The 25,425-nt window shown below is 39.1% G+C and overlaps 1 protein-coding gene across 6 annotated transcripts; it reads right to left on the reverse strand.

Moving 5' to 3' along the window:
• Nucleotides 1–390: 390 nt before the first annotated feature.
• On the reverse strand, nucleotides 391–25,411 carry LOC111872736. 6 transcript variants are annotated; one of them, XR_004513937.1, is made up of 9 exons: nucleotides 25,317–25,411; nucleotides 21,648–21,790; nucleotides 19,078–19,175; nucleotides 11,710–11,797; nucleotides 10,347–10,530; nucleotides 6,710–7,011; nucleotides 4,067–4,220; nucleotides 2,001–2,171; nucleotides 391–1,080 (listed from the first exon to the last, which is right to left on the reverse strand). XR_004513937.1 is itself a non-coding variant. In XM_033754815.1 (6 exons), the coding sequence occupies exons 4-6, from the start codon at nucleotides 4,157–4,159 to the stop codon at nucleotides 979–981; spliced, it is 366 nt and encodes a 121-aa protein (XP_033610706.1). In that variant the 5' UTR covers nucleotides 4,160–4,220; nucleotides 6,710–7,011; nucleotides 10,347–10,530; nucleotides 11,710–11,797; the 3' UTR covers nucleotides 395–978. The 6 variants fall into 6 exon arrangements, 2 of the variants coding, with proteins under 2 accessions (XP_033610706.1, XP_023722665.1); XR_004513938.1 differs by lacking the exon at nucleotides 25,317–25,411 and adding an exon at nucleotides 24,454–24,538; XR_002844287.2 differs by lacking the exon at nucleotides 25,317–25,411 and adding an exon at nucleotides 24,047–24,283.
• Nucleotides 25,412–25,425: the final 14 nt, after the last annotated feature.

The following is a 25,425-nucleotide window of genomic DNA, read 5'->3' on the forward strand; positions in this document are numbered from 1 at the left end:
TGAAATACCCTAACCTGCCTTTATTTATGAGTGTACCAACCATGATATGAAATATTGTAAAAGATAAAGTTGTCCCTGTTCTTAACTAATTCAGCACTATACCATGAAGAAATATGGGGGAGTGGACATATAGACCCACATTTTCTTGATCTTGGCACTAGCTTCACACCCCGGCCGCTTTACCCCAGGGGAAAGAGCCCCCATGTTACCCATTGGATAGGAGGTTGGATGGACCCAAAAGCCGGTCTGGACGACATGGAGAAGAGAAAATTCTTGACCCTACCAGGACTTGAACTCCGACACCTCAGTCGTCCAGCCCATAGCTAGTTGCTATACGGACTATTCTATCCCGGCTCCTCTGAAATATTGTGCCATAAACTATAAAAATAGAATAGAAGATATTGGTATGTAATTTTACTTTCTTCATTGTCCTTTTCTGTATCATGCAAACACTACATTTTATTATTTATTATATCTTTTCAGTGCCTGATATAATTTTCTTCACCAATTTCCTGAACTATGACAAGCTTCCCATTATTTCAGTCTTTTAAACTACTATATCAAAGCATTAGGCCCCAGGTACTGAATGTTGGTTTCTGCATGTTCGAAGTCATTCAGGTCTCAACATAATTTCTAGTTAATTTTGAAATGTATCACTAAATAAAATACATATTTGGTACAGTGAGTGGTAAACTATTTTCATTTTCATATCCATGAATATAACTTTCAGGGCACAAGGACAAAACTCTCCTCATTGATTATTTCTTGTGTTTTCTGAGTTCTTGCCCAATCACAGACATTTTCACTTACTTTCTGTTTTTTAAGGTTGTCAATGAGTTGCATCTGTTTCTTGAACCCAAGCAGCAACTCAGACTTCTGCTTCTCAAGCTGCTTCACGACTGCGGCTACCTCATCACTCTTCCTGTGTGTGACATCTCGTAGTTCTTTGTCGTCATGCTCATAGTTATGCATAATGGTTCATAATTTTTTCAGCTCCTCCAGTGAGCGGTCCAGTTGCACCTCATTCGCTTTATATGACTGCACTGTTGTCCGCAATTCTCTCCTGACAGACTCCAGTTCCTGAAATCAAAAGCCATTATCTTCCCACTTTTGACTTCAAATCCACCTGGCTCTAAGTACTCAGCAGTTCCCCAGCCGTTCCAAAGATGTTTGATATTAGGGAACCAAAGTTTCAGCACTGTTGACACAAAACTCATTAACATCCTGATGGCATATTTCCCTAAGACCCACTTTAGTATTATCCTCCCATCTATGTCTGCGAGTCCCAAGTTATCTCCACAAGTTTCTTATATCCAATTTTTTTCGTGTAAGTTAACAGTATTTTTGTGAGATTTGAGGCTCTTATGGCAATGAGTATGAAAAGTACTGTGTTCTGAAAGTGACATCCTGTAGTCTGGTAGAAGTTTATTGACATTTCAGAGAAATGTACTGCCTCCATCTTCAGAATCAATGAATAAATGAAGCAAGCAACAAGCAGAGTCCATGCTAGCAGATGTGGAGACACTGGTGAATGGGGAAGTTAATATAAGACTCACAATGTCTGGGCCCCATACACAGAGAATGCAAAATACCAGCAGGAGAGGATTACAAAAAAAAAGGGGGGGGGGGAAATCAGAGCCAAATATTATCAATTTGCAAGACACAAAACACAAAGTTAACAACGATGATGAACCATTAGCCATTCCACCATATTAGATAGGAATACCAGTGTTATGGTAAGTTTAATATGTTTATATATATATATAATTTTTAGAATACAGACAAATCATGAAGAAGGAGGTGTGGCCTGACCAGATAAAGTGAGCTGGAAATAGGCTGAACTCTGGGTTGATTTGTCAAGGCAATTCCTGCTAAAATTACCTGACAAATTTCTTGAATCCTGTTGGCCCAGAATGGTGCTTTTCACACAAATACAAGAGAGATGTACAGGATTTCATTAGTAGACCTCTATTTTATTTAACCTTCTCTACAGTGTGTACCTTATTGAGGGACAAGTTCTCAGACTCTTGCTGTGTGAGTTTTGCCACAGTGCTGGAGTGCAATATCTCTTGCTTCTTTAGAGAATCTCTGAGCATTCCTGCTTGTTGCTGCCACTTGTTGCGATCCTCCAGAGCCTTCACCTTTACTTGCAGCTTCCTACAGGCCTCCGTCTGTGTACAAACATAGCAGCACACAGCTACATTCAGGAGACAATCAGTTACATACTGCCTGAAGCCAGAAATACCAAGTTTTCACGGTTTCCTTCAGACTATCCTGGTAAAATGAAGCATATTACAGCAAGATCTGACTGAAACAGAACGTTAAATATGAATAAACCTGCCTGTGTGAAAAAAAAAATCTCCAATTCTAAGAATATAGCATTGAAACAAATGTAAAAAAATCTTTCGACAAAGAAATATGAAAAATAAGAAATGAACAGAAAATGGCCAATTCACTAATTACAGTGCTCTGCTCATATAATTCTGAGAAAGTAAAGAAACAAAGATTTTTATTGGCCTTGAATAGTGAACAGACAACTAACCTGCTTTTTGCTGTTTATATACCTATTAGAGTTACCCTCACAAATATATTTAAATATTTAGACTGCTCCTCCAAAGATTATCAAATGTAATTTGTTTGAATAAAACTTAGTAAAGACCTGAATAAATGCTTTAAACGGATATAGAAAAAGGATTGAGATAAAAGGGTGCATTCTTGTACAGAAACACCAGAAAAGTACATACTCCCACTAGAAGCCTAATACATTAAAGAAAACTAGACTACAGAATATATTTTGGCTTACAGATTTGTTTCAAAACTTCCGTTTTTCAATCCATTTAACAGCGAATGAAGCTTACAAACATTCAGAACTTCGAGATGGCCATTCTAATTGAAATTAATTAATGGAGATTGAAATTTAGAAAAACAAATTTTTTATTGTTCTCAGAGAAATTGTTTGAAACCAGGCAAACCTGCATTCATCTGCACAAACAAACAAACAAACAAACTTCCATAGCTTTTTCAAGCTTAGGGATTCTAAAAATTTGTATCAAAATGTGATGAACGTGTTAATATGTCTTAATGTTGCTTAGTGAAAATGCATTTCCCTGCACAGGTTAAGGAAGTACATTGTCATGGTCACCAATAAGCCTAATTTGAACATATAAGAAGAGAGTGTAATCACAGTATTCATGTAAAGTCCCATCTTAACACATACAAATTGATCCCCATTTTGTGGAAACTGTATGTCTGACTTTGAGTTCAAGCAGTGATAAAGACAAGTTTACATTTTATTTAAGCATGTCAGTATTTTTTAATGTTATTTTTATATCATTATTTGCCTTTCAAATTTTAATAAATAATCTGTGCACATATGCGTCTGTAAGCAAGCAATGTCAGTGCATGTTATTTCAGCTTCTAAAGTATAGCTAAATATATTTAGGGGAATACCTTCATTCATTTCTCTGATGTTGCTAGGCTGAGCCAATTTCTCAGTACTTCTGATATCCCTGCAATTTAAATTGCACCGTAGAAGAGTGAAATGACAGCAATATACCATAAACTTAACTTGGCCCTGTCATAGCACAGATGGAAATAAATTAAATACAGTAACTATTTTAGTAAAAATTATCATTGACATATGTGCTGTTTTTTAGAAGAGTATTCAACTTTTTCTAAGTAGCTTCAGATATTCAAGTAGATCAATACATAAAAGTTGAGTTGCCTCTGTGCTTCATTAAGCACCGCACCGTGATGACATATGGGGGAGCAGATGTGTAACTCCAGGCATTACCAACAGCACTGGATGGGAGGTAAGTTATCAGCTTCATGCCTTGGCTGCTGTACCCTCAATGAAAGAAACTACAGTACCCATTGGTTAGGACTGGATGGGCCTCAGAACTGGTAGGGACACTATGGAAATGCGAAAAATCTCTGACACATTCAGAAATCCAATCCCAGTACTCAGTTGCCCAGTCTAGGCATGTTGTACTTATTGAGATAGGTAATTATTAAACTTACATTTTGACAAATGACTCAAGCAACTCTTTCTAAATTAGTGACTCACCTGTTTATTACGGTCAACTTGTAATGCTTCCATCTCGTTCTGCAAGCCCTTTATTTTGGTTCTGAGGACACGAATAATGTTCTCTGCCCCCATTCCATTACTGGCCTCAGGAAGAATTTCACCTTCAATTCTTTCATGGTGAGGGATACAAACACTATATAAGGGAAAAAATTAAAGGCTTAATACTACAAGAAAAAACATACATGCAAAAAAAAATAGTTTCTTACAACAAGGTGATAAGACCGTCTCTGTGTAATTTATTTTTTTGGGGTGAAAACATAAATACCTTAACAAATCAACATAATATTAAATCCTATTAAGGTAGTTGCCACAGAAGTAGAGTGATACCTAACTATGTTCATGTTTTTATACCAGGATACTGGGAAAAAAAAGGTAAAATTGTCCCTGTGCTTAACTAGTTGAGCACTACACCATGAAGACATGGGGGAGTGGATCCATAGATTCACACATTCTTGTACTTGGCACTAGCTGGAGGTGAGTGGGCAACTTCACACCCCAGTCATTTACTAGGCAATGACAAAAAAAATGTTATTAATGAAGAAATTAAGAGATTAATTGCGGAATAGTTGCTACCAGTCTCTTCAGAATTATTTCTCTATTCATCTGCTGTCCAGAAACATAAAGATTAAAATATACAAAACTATAATTTTGTCTATAGTTTTGTATAGTTGTGAAAGGTGTTCTTCCACATTAGAGGAACAAAATTAATTTAGGGTGTTTAAGAACAGGATGCTAAGAATATTTGGACCTGTGAGAACTTACATGAAGCTGGAGAAAATTGCAATTTATATTTTTGTCATATATTATTAGGATGATCACATCAATAGGATGGAAGAGATGGAGCATGAAGCACATGTGAGGGAATGTCAAATATATACAAAATTTAGTCAGAAAACCTGAAGGGAAGAGCTACGTGGTGTGTTCTGTATATAATGCCTCCTATATTCCTGTGTGTTAATATGTAACGTCTGAGCTGGATGTTGGTGGTGTTGTAATAAAGGTTGAACCTTCCAGCCAATGTACTTTTAGTTTGGTTGTCGTGCGACAGATAGTGACAGCGGAGCAGTCTACCAAAATGGCGTCTGACATAGAAGTGCATACGAAACAGAGATGTGTTATTGAATTCTCACTGCCGAACAAATTGTAGCCATTGACATCCATCAATGCTTGCTAAAGGTGTACGGAGACGATACAGTTGATGTCAGCACAGTGAGGCGGTGGGTAGTGCGTTTCAACAGTGATGAAAATGAAGTGCACGACAAGCAATGCCATGGGCATCCCTGCTCAGATGCTACTCCTCACAATGAACAGCACCTCGATCAGCTCATCCATTCAGATCGGTGGATAACGACCAGGGCACGGCTTAATATCGGCTGTAATGCATTGGAAATGATGTTGGGGAAGCTGGATTATCCCAAAGTTTGTTCCAGGTGGGTCCCGCAGATGCTTACACAGGACCACAAAACTCATCGAATGGAAGTCTGTCAGGAACTGTTGCACCAGTTTGAAGCTGAAGGTGACAAGTTTCTGGACAGCATTGTCACCGGAGATGAGACGTGGTGTCACCACTACGAGCCGGAATCCAAAAGGCAGTCCATGGAGTGGCGACATCCGGATTCCCCAAGAAAAAAGAAATTCAAGACACAGCCATCGGTAGGGAAAGTGATGTGCACGATCTTTTGGGATAGGCGGGGTGTGATATTTGAGTCTGTCAATTCTGAGCGCTACAAGACAACGGTGACTAAGCTGAAAGCCCGTATTTCCCAAGTCAGGCCAGAAAAGCAGAAAACCTTTCGCTTGCAACACGATAACGCTAGACCCCATACCAGTTTGGCGAACACCGCACACATTGCAAAGTTTGGCTGGACTGTCCTACCACATCCACCTTATAGCCCCAATTTAGCACCTTCAGACTTCCATCTCTTTGGGCCTATGAAAGACGGACTACGTGGGCAACATTTTCCAGACAACGATGCTGTCATTGTAGCTGTAAGAAAGTGGCTAGCTTCTGCTGGCGCAGACTTTAACGGGCGCGGCATACAGGCTCTTGTTCATCGATGGCAAAAGTGCATAACGAATGGTGGTGATTATGTGGAAAAATAGCTGTATGTAGCTGAAAGCCTGCTCTATTTAACTGCATTATTATGATTTCCATATCTGTTGTAGTCTTCTTTAAAAAAAAATAGGAGGCATTATATACAGAACACCCTTAGTACTTTGAATACTTAAAACTGTAGGACACTGAAGTGAATGTTTAAGAAATATGGTGAGGGGAGTTAACTGGTTGACCTGTCTCAGGCTAGGAAGCAGTGGCCGGCTCTTGCAAACATGGTAATAACCCTTCAAGTTACATAAAGGGCAGGAAATTCATTGATTATCTGAGACGTTGACCCATGGTGTTAGCTATTTCATATTAATGCTAACCAGTTTGAAACTGTTAATGAACTCATATACTAGCATTTTATAGTGGTCGCTGAAAGAGAATTTTATGATACATGATGAACTGACCATTAAAAGAATCAATTTTAGTTAGTTTAAATCAATTGTTTGGACAAAATTTAGATTCAATTGACACTAACAAGGGGATTTAACCAAACGTGATCCAAAATGTTCCCTATTTACCTGCTCACTGAATCCACCTTGTTTACGTGCGGAGGTTCAGTTCTGACACTTCTGGCACTGCTATCCTTTCCATGTTCAGCAGAACTACTTATATGGGAACTGATATCTGATTTTTGTCTAGACTCATTCAGTGACACGGTGTGTCACAACAGCCAACAAAAACAGAATCTGTTACACAATTCAGACCTCAATAATTTAAATTCAGTAGCTGAAATAAGATAAAAGCCATGCCTAGATCTTGCTGGAAGCTGGTCATTTTTGCATGTGAAATTCTCGTTCTTTGAAAATCTCTCCTGATTTTTCTGAAATTAAAACAAAGAATATTAATGTTAAAATTGAAAAAAAAAATGGAATAAAGATATCTCAGAAAATTGACCTTCAGGAAAACATACACACCATTACGCCTTCAAACTCTTTTAGTAATATAGTTCCTATGTTTTCAGTTCTAGTTCTACATTTAATTTGTTGAATACTTCTTCCTTTTGCAATAGGTTCTTTTCCATTGTGACCGCATAAAATGAGGATCTTGCTTCGCAAGGTGGAAAATCACAGACTTAGAACATTACAGCCACACAGGATATGGGATATAATGATTATACAGGGTTTGTCCAAAAAGTAATGTCAGTTATTTTATTGTGAAGTGACTATATGTCGCAGCACTCTCAGACCGGTTGGGATCGGTGGAGGGGGAAGTCAGCTTATGAACCCGCGGTCGCTTAGTCGTCTCCGAACTTCCTGAGAGTGACGAAAGGCTTTTCCGTGAAACTCGTTTTTGTCTCCCGTGCAAGCCGCAATGCAGCGCTCCTTGGAACAAAGGATTGCCATCATGTTTTGTGTGAAACTTGGCAAGTCTGCAGTGGAAACTTTTCCCATGATAAAGACGGCCTTCGGTGATGATTGTTTGTCGGAATGTCAGGTCTACCGGTGGCACAGGGCCTTTTTAGAAGGCCGTGAAGAGGTCGACGATGAAGCCCGCGCTGGACGGCCATCAACAAGCACCACCGACGAAAATGTGAGTTTGTACTACATGGTACAACCATCAACGCCAAATTCTACATGGAAGTGCTAAAGAGACTCAAACGAAGTGTTTGTCTCATCCGGCCCGACATCGCGGACGATTGGAAACTTCACCATGACAATGCGCCAGCCCACACCGCCTTCCTCGTGACCCGCTTCCTGACCAATTCAAAGGTGCCAACGGTTCCCCAGCCGCCCTACAGTCCTGACGTGGCTCCCCAGACTTCTTTTTGTTTCCGCGCTTGAAAACTCTCATGAAAGGACATCATTTTGGGACAGTTGGCGAAGTCAAAGAGGCTTGCACCAAGGCTCTAAAGGACATTCCGGAGGAGGCCTACCATGACGCCTTCGATGCCTAGAAATCTCGCTGGAATCGATGTATCGACGCAGAAGAAGCCTATTTTGAAGCCTTTTAATGTGTTGCACCGATCTAATCCATAAAAGTTTTTTAATCGACTCACTGACATTACTTTTCGGACAAACCCTGTATCAGTACGTACCTGGAGAGAGACTAAATACAGATTCTGAGGTTCTCACCGATTTGGTTATGAAGAGTTCTGTCTTCTATGAAGTAATGCCGTGTAGTCCATTAAAGTCAACAGGGGTTTCGGAGCTTCAGGATGGTTTCTTGCTTGACTTATTCTTCAACCCTGAAGATATAGGTGACATGTTTCTCCGAAATGTCGGTTGACTTTCAGCGGACTACATGGCATTATATCACAGACAAGGGAACCCTTCACACCTATGTAAGATTTGAGGTTTCCTTCAGACCTAGTCCACAGCTTATTTCTCTAGGATAAATTCTTTTATTCATGGTTAAATCTTTCAAACTTAAGGGATGTTTTAGACTTTCACATTTCTGCCATACACAGGGCTAAAACACTTTCATGTAGTGCTCAACAATTAACAAAAACAAGACACTCCACAGCCCAGTTCTGCACATTATCAAAGTTATGTACAATTATCAGGTCACTATGAAATTCAATTTTCTTATTCTAATTGAGCTGGCCCTTGTTAGGTGGATCCCTGTTACCATAGCATGGCGCATCCTCAGGTTGCGGATGGAGGAGACGCCCTCCAGTTTTGGAAGGAAGCTGTGAACATACTGAATATGCAGTCGCGGACAGCAGACAAGGGGTGGCCCTCCAGCTTGGGGGTCGGGCGTGGGGCTAACAACTCCTCACCGTAAAAAATCATTATGTTACGAAAATGAACACAAAGCCTCGGACCTGGATGGATTCCTTGGCTAAACAACCTACGCTAATGAAAATGGATATGAGATTTGGTACTTGGAATGTACGAAGTTTGTATAGGGCAGGTTCACTCAGGTCAGTGGCAGAAGAAATCTTAAGATGTAAGTTAGATTTAGCGGGAGTACAGGAGGTCAGATGGGATGGAGGTGGCATTGCACCAGCAGGAGACTATACATTTTTCTACGGTAAGGGGAATGAAAATCATGAATTAGGTACAGGTTTTTTCGTACATAAGAGAATCGTATCAGCAGTTAAGAGGGTAGAATTCATTAGTGATAGGATATCATATATAATACTAAAAGGTCGCTGGTGTGATATCATTGTTATGAATGTTCACGTCCCAACAGAAGATAAAATTGATGACTATGAAGAACTAGAACATGTATTCGATAAATTGTTGTATATGCATTATTGTTATATAAGAACTATTTCATTTGGTAAAGGTGTTGTATACGCTATGTTATTTCATTAGCATTTAATTTTAATAGAAATGTAACAGAAATGGTAGCGACACATGAGGACACAAGCATGCAGTTGAGATAACCAAGGGGGTCAGACGCGTGACCTCCGTCTTAGGCAGCTGTGGCTGCTAAAAAAGCATGTACAAACAGGGTGCAGGGAGTGAAGCCCACAAAAAAAGGGGCGAGACATAAGCAAGCAAACTAACAGAGCTCTGCTCTGAAATATTCCTTACGACTGGTGGTGTTATTAAAAACAAAGAATAAAAACCCAGGCTGACGCACACGAGTCAGAGACTAGTCGTTGACCGAGATAGCGGCTAGGTAGAGCCAAGACAGCCTTCCCTTCCTGGAACCCTAGCTATCAGTCCTCAGATGTGGCATATATGTGTAATCAACAGAAATTAGTTAATAAACATAACTGCTGATTACACCACTCGTCGGATCGATCCTCCTCTGTCAACCCGGATCCCCAGCGATTTCCACGCGTGCCCAGCCTAGGGAGCACCAGACCTGACTTGCGTACTGGTAACATCCACGATATGCCAGCGCCAGGCATCCAGCAAGGAACTTTGGGATACAACAAAGTTCCCGAAGTACCCCATGAAAATTTTGTTAGGAGATTTCAATGCCAAAGTAGGGAGGGAAGACATTTTCAAACCAACAATTGGGAATGAGAGTTTGCATGGAATTAGTAATGATAATGGAGTTAGAGTAGTAAACATGGCCACATCAAAAAATCTTACTGTCAAAAGTACAATGTTCCCACGTCATATCATCCATAAATTTACTTTGACATTTCGTGATGGGAAGATACACAATCAAATAGACCATATTTTGATAGATAAGAGATGGCACTCAAGTATACTTGAAGTCTGCTCATTCAGGGCAGCAGATTGTGATACTGACCACTACCTGATGGTGGCAAAGGTTATGGAAAGACCAGTATGCTGGTAATTTCTAAACCAGGTGCCTGCACATATGGCAATTGCTGGTCATCCATCAAGGTCACATAGTCACAATTTACTGCAGCGCTGACATCATTTATGAATTGAGGGCATGGACTGGTGTGAACATCCTCCATTGCCAATATCTGCAAACCATAAAACAATGCTTCCATCAGCCCCCTTATTTCAAAGCCTAGTCCTAGGTGGTATGGAGAATTAACAGTCTGCTTAGTTAAGGCTAAATAATACAAGAGACAATTTTATCCAAAATACAAAGCAGTAAGTGTCAGAAAAGAAATAATTCTCAGCTTATTTAACAATTGTTACTTAGTTTGCATAGTACATATAGTGTTGAATTCAGAGTCAAATGGAAACTACAAATTGGGAAGGATCTGCAAGGATGTCATTAGGGTATGTGTAAGGAACTATCTCGGTGTTTGCCTGGAGGATTTAGGAAAATCACGGAAGCATCTTGTTCAAGACAAGAAGCCTTCAGGATGAGAATCAACCTTGGGACTTCTTGAATATGAACTATGCGTGACATATCTTAATACATACACATAACAACAGGAAATAATCTTCTAAGGTCACTGAGGCTGCATTGCGGCAAACCTCATACTATCTCAATATTATCAAATAATGTGTTATTAAATTAGCATATTTCGGTTATATACTGTAGGCTTACTGAGGAGGGTTTGCACTAGACTCTGCAAACCTGGCCCCTGCATATAATGTTCAATAATATCCCTATGTTATCAGGACTCACTGACATTTTAAAAATACAAACAAGAGGTTCTGGCAGGACCTAACAGACTACTTTCCTTTAATGACATGGACCACACAGAGCCATAAAACTAGAGGGGCCACCCAGAGAGTAAGCTGATCTACATCTCCTATAGAGAAGGTAGCCCCCCCCCCACACACACACACATGCATGTACAAATGCAACACCATAATGCCACTGTAATATAACTGTTGTACAGCCATGACTCGATACTTTGGATTTCAGTTATGGTATTTCCTCCACACCACACATAAATGTTACACTGCCATGACTTGGTCTTCTGGATATAAACCATGGAATTTCCTTCACTTCACATACAACTGACAAACTGTTATGACCATAAAATTTAGTTTATTTCATGGCCTTTTATGTGGGTTTATTTATCTGAATTTGGTGAGTTGCAAGGTTCATCATTCCTGGGTTGATACACTAGGCCACATGGTGATCAGCCCCACCCCACCCAAAGGTACTGAGAAAGAAATTCATTGAAAAAGGGCAAAATTTAGAGAAGCTCCACAGTGTATGGTGTGAAATTACTTACCCTTAATGGGGCAGGACTGTGGCGGTTACGGGCCTCTTTCCCACGAGCAGCCTTTGGCTTTGAGCTTCAAGTGGGTTGCAGCTGCAGCCTGAGCAGAGGAAGAATGATTTTTAGATTGTAGCTTTCCATTAAAAATTACAAAATGAATTTATATGTTATGCTATTCATCAGGTATAATTAGAATGATAAAGTCAGAGATGAGATGGCCATGGAGCAAGAATCAGGTAGAAGAGGGATGCATGCAGGATATTGGTGGGAAAGCTAGAAGGAAAGAGATCACTAGGAAGACCTAGACATAGGTGAGAGGATAAAATTCAGATGGTTCTTAGACAGGATGGAGTGGTATACACTGGATTGCTCTGACTCAGGGTATGAACTAATGGAGGGTGGGGTTCCATAAAATGTTGGGAAATTCGTGAGTACCTGAGCAACTGGCGGCTTCTCAAGAAGGACTCAGCTCCATGGAGTTGGTTAGTTAATATTCCATTAATGGTTCTCACCACACCACTGGCATGCAAGAGAGAAGGCCCTTAGCACAGTGCAATCCATTATTACAGAAACAACCCAAACACATGCAATTTCTGGACAAAATACCTGAAGCTGCCTCCTGAAACAGCTACAGAGGCCTATATGCCTGTTTATACAGTTCTGTGCCCCACATTTTCTTTTTGTTCTGTGTAAAATTGGTATGTAATTACAAACATTCAAACCTAAGCAAAATGTTTAAAAGCTACATGCTGGAACTCTCAGAAGAGACAGTCCAACTGCAGGACTCGCAGGATCCCTTCCCAGGGTTAAGTGGCAGGTAGGCACCCTGTCTGTAGGAGGGAAACCCTGCATAAAAACCCAGGTCCTCCAAGATAGGGAGATTTGCAAAAGGCTGGTGACCAGCTCGAGTGTAAAAGGGTTACTTATAATCCTGAAAAATTGTGGCTAGACGTTTGAGGACTGAATAGGCCAACAAGCTCAACCCTTGCAGATGATGATGAACAAAATGTTTTAAAGAATTACTGTTAAGAATCTAATAATTTCAAACTTGGCCAAGGAATCTGCTACCCTTTTAATGAGCCTAAGGGTTCATTACTGTGTTCACAAGTGATCACCACTGGACCCTAATCTAAGGCCGATAAAGAGAAGACATTCGCCTCCAGTGTCTTGTTTTTACATCATTATGAATCTGTTGTGTAAGCAGTTCAGTAACAAACAATGACGCACATTTTATCATAAGGCCCGATGATGATCAAATGACCAAAACATGTAGCCCAGTAACATTTCAATAAACATAAACTACTGAAAACAAACGTTGTGACTGACAGATATTCCTTGTCTTCCTTGGTGGCCAAAATATCATTCTATGTTTTTTGAGTACAAACTCTTTGATGAATAGTGTCACATTAAAATATTATTTAAAAAGGGCAATAGTTCCTAAAGAAAAATACTGATTTCTCCCACAAAAAGTTCTGTTAGATTTGTTTATACCAACAGCAAATTTCACATTCTAACTATGTAGGAACTTGTCACTTCTTTTAAAGCTGAAAATGATGAAACTAAAGCCGGGTTTACACGGGTCAAGTTGTGGGTCAAGTATCTTGCCTCCGCACTTGCGTGGTTTTGTTCTACTTGACTTGACTTAACTACGCGTGTTTTCACGTAGTTCAGTAGTTGTTCAAGTGGTTTTGAAACATGGCTGCAAATCGTGTTGAGAAAGCTGGTAATATTAGCCCTGCTGGCCTGCTCACTTGTGTCATCTCTTGTTTACGCTGGTAAAGTCAGCGGTCAAGTAGGCGATCAAGTGGTAAAATTCGTGGTGGGGGCAGCAGTCAGGTCAAGTTACTTGTCCACCGTGCAGAACTACAGCCGGGTTTACACGGGTCAAGTCGTGGGTCAAGTATCTTGCCTCCGCACTTGCGTGGTTTTGTTCTACTTGACTTGACTTAACTACACGTGTTTTCACGTAGTTCAGTAGTTCTTCAAGTGGTTTCGAAACATGGCTGCAAATCGTGTTGTGCTGCGAAATTGCTTGATAAATTTAATGAATCTTCTCGTGGAAGAACTGGAACAAGTTTTGGAGGAACAGAGAAATCCTGTGAAGAGGATCTGGTGTCGGGAGTGGCTTATGCGAAGAGGAAATCAAGGTGCGTCCAACAACTTGCTAAGAGAGTTGACATCAGAAGATCTCAAGAATACAGGATGATGCTTAGAATGACTTCTGAGAAATTTGACTATTTGTTGGATTTAGTAACTCAAATTCTTCAGGGGGAGGACACCGTCATGAGGGATGCCATTAAACCAGAAACAATGCTGGAAGCGACTCTGAATTTCCTAGCAACAGGAAATAATTACAGAACCCTTTCTCATTAATACAGGTGCTCTCACATTATTCATTTGTCAAATTCCATGCTTCTGTAATAATATTTCCGATGGTCTCGTTCTTGTCCTCGTTCCGCTGAAATTGCTATATGCGCCTTGATGAGGAGTAGTTGCAGTAGACGAATCCCAAGAAAGATTTTCTGCTGATGAAATCTGCGAAGAACACCCAGAAGCTAAACTGACCGAAGCGTTTCCGGTTAAAGAAACCAATCGATATGTCTGAAGGATTTGTTGAATATCACCTTGTGCCATAATTGAAGCTGCAGGAGGTAGTTTGTATAAGGCGGCTCTGACGAACTTCCCAAATGCTTCGTTTTCACTCAAAGAATCTGTGTTTGCAAGTGTCTCCTGAACTTTTCTAAGTGCTTTGACAGCTTCAGTCAAACTCTGCAAACGTGACTTTTTACTTTTTGGCCGTGCTTCAGCTCCAGAGCACGTTTTACCTGTTGAGGGCCTCGCGGGTGTAGAATCTGAAAGAACATCAGAGGTGGCAAAACAATTGAGACACAGACTGAAGGAGTACTTCATTTCTAACGAGGGAGCAGTGCCTTGGCAAAACAATTTTATTCATTAGACAATGGTTGCCTAAAACATACCAAATCATGGAAATTAGTTCATAATTTTTGTTTTTTAATACTTCCTCCTCACTATTCAATAATAAGAATTTATTACCCACAAGAGTACGAATGAAGTTTATTTGAAGAAGAGTTTAATTTGTTTTGCCTTACCATGCTTTCCCCTTCATTATCAGCTGTGGGGTTATCCATTATTTCCTCCATTAGGCCGAACCATTTGATGGATGGAACGTATATATCTTCCGGTTTAGCTCCTGATATTTTAGATTTTTTAACCTTCAACGCTTCCTGATTGTAAGTTGTTCTGATTATCTTTATTTTTTGTTTCAATTCTGTAACACCAAAACCTTGCTTTCCCATCTTTGTAACCACGTCCTCTTCGGCAGCTTTTCTCATGTTTTTATTGCGGTACTTGGCACTACTCTTCTTCCACAAGCACTCTTTTTCACGGTAGAGCTCAACAAACCGAATGGTTTCTTCTTCTGACCACCTCATCATTCACAAACTACACAAAACCAGGGAGGAAATACACAAAGTGTATACGAATCAAATGCCTGATATGAGAAAGCTGGTAATATTAGCCCTGCCGGCCTGCTCACTTGCATCACCTCTTGTTTACACTGGTAAAGTCAGCGGTCAAGTAGGCGATCAAGTAGTAAAATTCGTGGTGGGGGTAGCAGTCAAGTCAAGTTACTTGTCCACCGTGCAGAACTACCTGACGCAAGTCGGTACTTGACTTGGCCGGAACTGTTTACACAATGCAAGCAAAATATTCAAATTAACTTTATCGCTCTACATGACCGTTTACTTGACCCGTGTAAACCCGGCTTACTTGACTTGTCTCGCTACTTGACACAAGTCGGTACTTGACTTGGCCGGAACTGTTTACACGATGCAAGAAAAATATTCTAATTAACTTTACCGCTCTACATGACCGTTTACTTGACCCGTGTAAACCCAGCTTTAGAGATGTCAGTGTGAAAACACTTGTGGGATGGTAAACAGTATATTAAAAGAACCATGGAAATCAAATCTTAATTTTATAAGACATACCTGTACTCATTACATGGAAGTGCGGCTAAACTTACAAAGGGACACTTGTTTAGTAAAACTGAATAGACAGAAGAGGATATTTCAAAACAACATTAAAATGTATGAAGCTAAATGTGTGTTCAATAATTGGAACAGATGATTACAACAAAATGGTCAACCTCTTCAAAGGAATGGACAGTGACTGGCGCCTAAAAACTGCACTTTAGTTAGAAACCAAATGAATCATTCAGGACTGAAAAAAGTGACAAAAATTGTAGAAGGCATTTTAGGCGAGGCAAAGAAAAAATCATTACAAACTGTGCAACACATACCACTACCATTCACTCATGGCCAAAATACTGACTGCAAGTGGACTTAAAATACCAGTGCTCTACATACCGTGTTGCATCAAAATCTTTCCTACCTGGGCCATTATGTTCCTAAAATAAACATGTTAATTTCTAATTACTTTGGTATCAGTTTAATATTGAGGGAATGCCAGTCTTTGGCTGTCATGCAAACAAAAATTAAAATCAAAGTAATATTATTCCTTCATTCTGAAAGGTGATAAATAACTAAGATTTGGGTGCCAGCATAGAATTTGTAGTTGCCTGGAAAATTTCCTCCCATCCAACAGATGCAAGTAAACAGTTCAAAACATGGCTATGAAGTCAGAAAAGACAGAAAATACTTGGGGAAACATGCAGAACCAACCGCAACATACTCAACAAACATAAACCAAACACATGATTAAGACACAAAGGCATGACGTAACATAACCTGAATGAAACATCTAGAAGCATCTAATATATCTAAAAGAAAGCAGCGCAGACACCTTGAACACACCCTGTACTTATGATGATGACTGGTTAGACCAAAACATGTTATGAAGTAAAGCAGAAAGAAGAAACACAGAAACCTGGCAGATTCTGACCGAGTCGCGCATGGACAGATAAGAATGAGAACAATATTCAAGGAACAGACAGAGTAAAATCTCAGACACACCCAACACCAACGATTTGATGAAAATGTGTTTACACTAAACATACATTACACTTAGAATATGGCCATGCAAATTCATTAATGCTGATTAACTGGTCAGTAAAATTCACTTTCCCTGCCGGAAATCAAGATCTAGTCCCTGGCACAAAATTATTTCTTCCCATACATTTACAACAACCAGCTCTTGTCAGAGAACTCCACAATAGATGAAAGATTCATTAAGCTCTTCCCAGGACCTGTTCATGCTCATGGGAGAAGGCTTCTTAGTAATTTTCGTAACACTACTGCTCAAAAGCAAGCACGAACTTCTAAACACGCAGTGGACTTTAAATTTTTTAAATATTTAACACAAATATGTTATTATTTGTGTTTGATTTTGTTCACTACTATGCAACAAACAAAAGAATTACAGCCATACCAACATACAAACGTCTTCTCAAAAGTCAGTAATTTTATAGGATTTTATTCTGTTAAGTATTGACTTTTTATAAGGCAAGCAGAAGGTCCAAAGTACATGCATCTTTCTTTTATTCATTTTTAATACGTCGGAGTTCTAAACTACGTACATATATCAACTACATGGAACAGCGCCTTTCTTTTCTAAACTGATTACTTAATGACACTGTCAATATCAGGACTACAAAGCGAAGATAGGATTATTTATGAATATCGAACAGTTGATAACAATACAGACAGGCAGGCGGAACTGAAGTACACGAGAAAATTCGCCCCAGTACCACGCTGTCCACCACAAATCCCACGTCACCTGATCCTGGATTGAACCTGGGTCACAAGTTATGAAGACAACAAATGTCTCCACTATGGCACGGAAGAGTCCTTCTTGAGAAGTGGGTAGTAAATCAGCTAGCCAAAATATTCCCCACATCTCATGAGGCCAAGAATTCATTAAAGCCTTCACAGAGCCTGTCTCTCTGCTTTACGTTTCACAATTAAAATTCTGTTAACATTTCTCATCTCTCTCGTGTGCCACGTGACTGGTTCAGTGCTCGAAATGGACACACACACACAGCATGGAGATATGACAGACCTCCTTTTTCCCCAAGAAAAGAAACTGGACTGATAACGAACATGCCAGTAGGCCTATAATGACAATTTCCTGAAAATGGGAGTACGGGAAACTCCCAGCATGTCAGGTTTATATATCCGAATGGACAACGTCTAATACAGCCGTGATATAATGAATTAGCGGTCATCACAAACATTTACTGCGTCATAACACTTACTTTAAGCACTCTGAGACCTCTCATGTGTTTACGACAGTGTGGCCAGAGTCCACAGCATTGCATAGGGGTTATATTACCTCAAATTGATTCATGTATCTTCAAGTTAGAAATCTGCTTTGCAGTGTTATATGCTGCCACCTGATATCAAAACTGTTGATCAATATCACTTGTTATTCTGCTTTGAATCTCGACCTGATCATCAAGTATCCTGAAATTGGAGCCGGGTCCTTCTTGGCAAGTGGCCAGTCACTCAGCTACTCCAGAATTTCCAAACATTTCATGGAACCCAAACGTTCACTACGGTGTTCACAAGAGCCTTTCATCTGCCCTATTCTGACCTATATCAGACCAGTCCATACCACTTCATTCCATCTCCTTAAAATACATTTTAATATTACCCTCCCACATATATTGACGTCTTCCTAGTGGTCTCTTCCCTTCTGGCTTTCCCAACAAATCCTAGATTGACTCCCCTTTCCCCTTTCCTGTGTGCTACAAGCCCTTCCTATCTCATCGTCCTTGATTTGATCACACTACATAAAATCTCAACAAAGACAATGATCAGTATTAATCATAACAAAGTAACCATCTGCAATAAAAATCATAATTAAATTCATCAGCAAGTAACTGCCGAAAAACCTCAGGGGCAGATATTTCAAGATTCACCATGCAAGTCACTTCTTTATGTCTTGCATGATTTGTGCTTTCCAAGAGAAATGCAATGTCTGATTCTTTTTCTCTATATGAAGGAAGTTTTGCAGGCACTATACTTATAAACGACGACAAAACTTGAGGTTAACACAGAAATGAATTGTTAAGCATTGATACCTTGATTAAATGTCAAGTTACACAGTTCATTACAAAGGAACGGCAAGTCTTCTCTCTCAGTGAATCGTGTCTATTCTCTGTGTACTGATATTTTGATGCAGGTGTGTTAAGTGTAGTACTGCATATATATGACATGGTTCATGAGAGACTATTTATACCCATCATTTTTGTTTACATGGCATTAAAAGTTGGCCTTGATGCACCCTTCTACAATATAGGCCAAGAAATGAATACAGGAGAAAGCAGAGGAATTTAAGAGGATGAAAGTTTATATTACACATGATGACATTTACAGAATATTGAAGCAAATCACTTACCAGGGTATCTTTGGCTGTGTTCTTGGGCTGTCAGTCGCCCCAGGTCAAGGTATTTCTGTTTTTCTTCTGATGTCAAGGAATGCCACATATTACCTAGTCTGAAAATCGTGAAAGGAAACACTTGTAAAACAAGTCAGATTCTATGAGGTTGCGAGGGTTGGTGTAAGAACATCTTAACTGGTACTACAGAAAAAAGTTCCATGGATGGTAGGGATAACTGCAGTGCAGTGAGGTGAAGTAATATTCTGCTGACCCCTGCCAAGAGAATTATTCTTAGTTTCGGGACCCGTCATGACTCATGACTTGTCTGTTCCAAGACTCTCTTATGTGTTTTGAAATTGGGCCTCCTCTTTGACAGCACTCAGATCTTCCCCCTTTATCCCACTGTTATATTCCCCTCTATCACCCTGTGGCTTATGTCAACAAAAGGATCTTGTGGCTAGTGAAAGTCATCATGGTGTTATCTCCGCTAGCATTCTTCCAAACAGAATGTTCAGACAATGAAAGTGGAGTGCAGGCAACTATGGCGAAGGGGAAAGCGCAGCAGCACGAAGGAGATGAGGAGAGGTTCCATCCTTGGGACTTTATTCTGTGGCATCAATAGAGGCTCTGTCTACTATAGGAACAAGGTAGTAGCATCATCATCATCATCATCATCATCATCAGTGATGTAGACCATTATGGTATCATTAAAAAGCTGCTGAATTCTATGTTACTTACTTCATTTATTCATACATCAGTTGGATTTCCAGACCTACTCAAGCACGAAATTCTCCCCCTCAAGTTTGCCTATACAAGGTATGACGTAGCCTCATTCATAGAGTTGGCAGGAGGCTACAAGGTGTTATGTGATTTCAGAAAATGGTTCAGCATGTGCTTGGTGATCAGAATGTATGGACTCGCATATTACAGGGAGTAGAAATGACACATTCAGTTCCAAACACCCTCCTACATTTGGTGCCAGCTCTTTCATTGAACCATTCATAATGTGACTAGTTGCCTTATGCACCTGTTGAGATTACTGATAAGTCACTGTTTTCCATGTATATTTATTATAGGGCCAGGTCATATACTCTCATTTACTTGTAAGTAAGAAAAGTAAAAGTAAAGCTATCCNTTCTGTTTATCGGGGGGGGGGGCTCTTTCCACAGGGGTGAAGCTGAACATGCTTCCGTATGTACAGTCGCTATTAAGAATGCGTGGAAATATACAAATATTCCTTCTTACTGTCTACTTGGTGAGGTGCTTAATTAAGCACAGGGAAACTTCATCTTTCTTTTATTTCAAGAAATATACTACATATCAAACAAGTCAGGAAATACATTCATGGTACAAGAATAAAAGGGTGGCAGTTGTAGAGGCTTGAAAATTTGTCTGATTCTGAAGGCATGGTTATGTCGTTACACTGTTTAAGTGACTGACACGAAGGTCATGTCTATCTGTGAATGACCTTGTATTGGTTCGATGTATAATATTTTCAATAAATGCTGCCATTCAACAACTTTGGTTGAAATACAACAGACAATAACAGATAGTATACATGAAGACCTATACGCATTTCTGTGCCCATCTCAAGGGCAACTGTTAAAACAGCTATAGGTTCAAGATGTAATAAAGCAAAAAGGGTAGAAAAAATTAAACACACAAGTTACGTTCAGTGCATTTCTTCAGATCTGCAAATAGTTAAACAAAAAAAATTCTTTTGCTGACTCGAGGTCTGGACAATGTTCATAAGATAATAAATATTAGAAGTCTTGGCATCAATGTGTTGAAAGTTTGAATTCTTGTGACCTAATGTCTGCATCTGAAACAGCTGGACAGATTTCAGAAGAATAAAAAGGGAGCAAGGGAGAAAATGTGCAAGTTCAGATCCTCGGCCACATCAATCCCATAATAAAGTTCATTTACGGACAAAAATGGAACTGTTTCATGTGTATCACCAGCTGCTAATCTAATATTATATAAAAAACTTAAGTAATTTTAATAAAATAGAAGAATCGCCATTTGAAATTTTGTGCACTACATCATGGAATACAGCACCTCCACTCTTACTTGACCTGATATAATCTGCATCAAAGTTACTCTCCTGCAAGTTATTCTCGGAAGAGTCAACGAGCAACTGATATGGATTAACAGTGGATTTCAGTTAATCACTTCCTTGCTGTTTTAAAATTCTGTGCATCGGGAACCATTTCAAAAATACATTAATTTCTTATCACCCAAATAATTTATAATAAAGATATAGATGTCCCTGTAATTGCTTAATTAAGAGCTAATGCCATGAAGACATATGGGGGAGTGGAGGGATTGTTCCACAATTGTTGACCTTGGCACTGGATAGGGGTGAGTGGCCGATCAGCTTCATGCTCCGGCAGCTTTGCCTCCTGGGGAAATAGTGCCCACTGCACAGGAGACACTGGTGGGCCTCAGAGCCAGTCAGGATGCTTTCAACTAGAGAAAAATCTGTCATCTCTGCTGAACCCTGGATATCCAGCCCAAAGCCCGTCATATACTCACTCAGCTATCCTGCCACCTCATAACCTGTATCAGTAGTGAAAGTTGATACTTACCTCACACTGATATTGCTACTTCTCTCTGTATTATACAGAGCTGCAATCTCCTTCCTCCAAACTTTCAAAAACAAAATATACCCATTTGGAGGACGCTTTATTTTCTTCTCACAAGTTGAACCTCCATGTGACAATGGCTCCATCTGGAGGAAAACAATCAAGGCATTCTGTCAGTGCCAGAGGTCCACAAACTCTTTCATTTTGAGGCTCTCTTTTTGTGACTATCATAAAATAGCAACTAATGGGAATATTGAAAATAGGGACAGAAATATACACAATCGCTCAATACACCACCAAACGTGGAACTGACCCTCTTAGACTTGACAATTCTAAACAGCTTCAACTTCATGACTTCATGTGGTGCCAGAAAGACCCACAGATAATTCTGACTTGCATATAACTAATTACTGGCCTCTAAGAATTAGCCTCACCAGATCACAAGACAGCTTCAAAGCACTGCCTCATCCACTCAACTAATTCACTTGAAGGAAAACAGTCAAACAACATACTTTACTTATAAATGGTAAAGTCAATGAGCAAGTCACTAAAGGTCCCCACTCATAAGATCCATCATATTCAAAGACCAAGTTCATACCACTTTCTAAAGAAAGATTTCTGTGGCAAAGTAGCTAATTGGCAAATATACGTCATTTCAAGACAGTACACTTAAAAAGGTGCTATCATTATAACGTATCTATGTTCACCTCTGAGAAATTAAAACGCCACATACGATTATTTTACGAAATTCTTAAACTGAAAAAACTCTACAGCAAATTATTTATCATTCATTCATTCATTCATTTATTTCACTTTCTAATTGATCCTGATACAGGCATAACACAAGCCATAGGATATAGAATGAGTCACAAGATCAAAATTTAAGTTACAATAATTAATTGAAACATGTCAAAAACAAAAAACAAAACAAACATACATGCAAACAATTATAAAGCATAAAGCGGACATACATAAACAAATTTACATCGGATACAATATCAAAATTCTAATTCTGGTTCACTTCATTAATAAAATTGACAAAATTATGTGAGATAAGACAATATTCCAATACAACAATTGATAACAGTAAACCAGATACAATATAAACAAGCTGTATGCTAAGGCATGAGTCAAAGTTATAAAAATTCATTATATAATATAAAATTTATAGTAATATTTCATCAAAACATAAAATTATATTCATCTAATTCATTCTATATATCAGGTAAAATTCCAATTCCATAGATACATCCATAGGATGAACACGTCAATGTCATCCTTAACACCAAATTTCACCATCAAAGAACTCCTTCAATGAATAAAAGGAATTCAATAAAAGATAATTTTTAGGACATTTTTAAATTGGATCCTATCCTCTGATAATTCCTTTATGTAGGGAGGTAGATGATTAAATGCTTTAATACCCATATAATAAACACCATTTTTATAGATTGCCAACCTTGGTAGTGAAAGGTGAAAATTATTTTTATTTCTAGTATTAAGATCATAAATCTCAGAGTTTGTTTTGAATAGAGAAGAATTATTAATTACATATTTTAATAATGAAAAAATATACTGAGAATAGAACGGCAATATTTCTAGTTTTCTGAACAGGTCCCTGCAGGAGTCCCTATTTCCAGAATTCGTAATAATTCTTATAACCCTCTTTTGTAGTTTAAATACATTGCTACTATGTGAGGAATTCCACCCAAAAATTATACCATATGACATAACTGCATGGAAATACGAGAAATAAATCATTCTCAAAGATTCTTGAGATACAAAGGGTCTTAAGAATCTAATAGCGTAGCATGCCTTGCACAATTTGGCCTTATCAAAGTCAGAAACTGCAGCACTCTGAGGTTGATCTGCTTCACGGCAAACAAACTCTTATATTTCTGGATTCCCAAGGTTTTTCTTCCTTAAAATGGACTAAAAAGTCACAGCACATCTTATACACCAGTAGGTATTGTATGAGAATAAACAATGAAAATATGTTAAAACACTAGAACCATGTTCGATATGAGGACTCTGAAAGAGTGTGCCTTCTGGGCTGTAAGGTGTAATTCAAAGACAGCCCGACGTTTTGCGTTTTATGAATGATGAACTGGTGACATGTTTGTGGGCCTGCGATGGAAACCGTTACGTGTACCAGGGCATTTAAAATTTTAGTGCCTAACAACGAAGTATATTTCCGCTAAGTAGGTCGTATTGTTAATTACTACCCTAACGATTATGAAAGTTGAAATTATTCGTTGTTTATCCTCCACATAATCGTCAAAACTGATATCTCTAAGTTTAATATGTGGTTTATGGACTCATTACACGGGGCTTCAAAAAGAATACATGCACTAAAAGTGACATCCTAACACACAATGCAAGACAGAGCAAGTAATATATACCTTTTTTCCTCTCGAGCTTCTCTAATATTAAAACTTTAGTAAAATCGGCTTCCTTTTACAAGAAAGAAGACATCTTCACTCCTCCGAATTCCGGTAACTTCTTTTGACCTTGAAACATGTAGTCGCAAAACAGAAAAGGTCGTCTTTTATTGGATCCTGAGGGAGGACCAATGGGACCATGACAATTTAAATTGTGAGTAAACAATCGCGTAGTTGTATATTGTTGCCGTGATTTGTCATGTAGCTGCAAAGATCCGACCTATCAGGGTTAAGTAATTAGTCTGCTTTTTGATCGAACACGGCCCACCAAAACGGTAACCTTATAAGAAAATTTCTTCGATGTCCAATGTCAGATCCCTGAAGAAATGAAATTGAAAGTCATGTTATTTAGGACTGAAATAGCTTACCCATGCACTCTACATAATTTATTTTCATAACGCTTACAGTAATTAACTCCATGAACATCTCCAGCTCTTATTCGTATTGCGCGTATGTTCTTTACTACCAAATGTGTACGAATATAGGCTTCACCTATTTATAGGCCGGGATAGCTCAGTCGGTATATCGACTGGCTACGGATTGGAGGATGGAGGAGCCAGAGGTTGAGTCCCGGAGCGGTAAGAATTTTCACTTCTCCATGTCGTCCAGACCGGCTCTGAGATGTCTGAGATCAATCTAGCCACCTATACAGTGGTTACCGGGGGTTTTTCCTTGGGGGTTAAGCGGCCCGGGGCGTGAAGCTGACCACCCACTTGCAACTAATGCGAGGTCAAGAGGTCGAAAGAATGTGGATCTATACATTCAATCCTCATGTGCCTTGATGGCGTATTACTTAATTAGTTAGGCACAGGGACAACCTTACCCTTATCTATTATATGTAAACATACGAACGAGCTATCGAAACCATTAATAACTTGAAGCAGTAGAGCGCACTAAGGCGCTAATATTATCTTAATCCTTCTTCCACTAATCAATCAGTCGTCGGTCTCCCATACAACAATAGCAAACACGTCTTAATTTTTGAGCAAATGCAACTGGAAGTAATTTGTTTCATGATAACGATAGGTTACCCATGAAACTGTTTTTATTAACTTATATTTATTATGCTTATAGTAACCAATTTTCTAAACATATATATAATTTGTATTCGTACAGAGTTTCATGACATAAATACCAGATGAACAATGACTGGCAACATAACATGACGTCTACACACAGTTACATATTACTGATTGCTAGCATTAGATGGCAGTATTCATAATACACATACCTAGTACACGTTTCATTTGCTCATGTCGTTTGCATTTTTAAAAAAAGACCTAGCTGTCATTTTATCGAAATGACGGGTTATTAAACCTCAGCTTAAAAACGCCGTAGTA

This window comes from Cryptotermes secundus, unplaced genomic scaffold (assembly GCF_002891405.2).
Source record: "Cryptotermes secundus unplaced genomic scaffold, Csec_1.0 scaffold2830, whole genome shotgun sequence".
Classification (NCBI taxonomy): Eukaryota; Metazoa; Arthropoda; class Insecta; order Blattodea; family Kalotermitidae; genus Cryptotermes; species Cryptotermes secundus.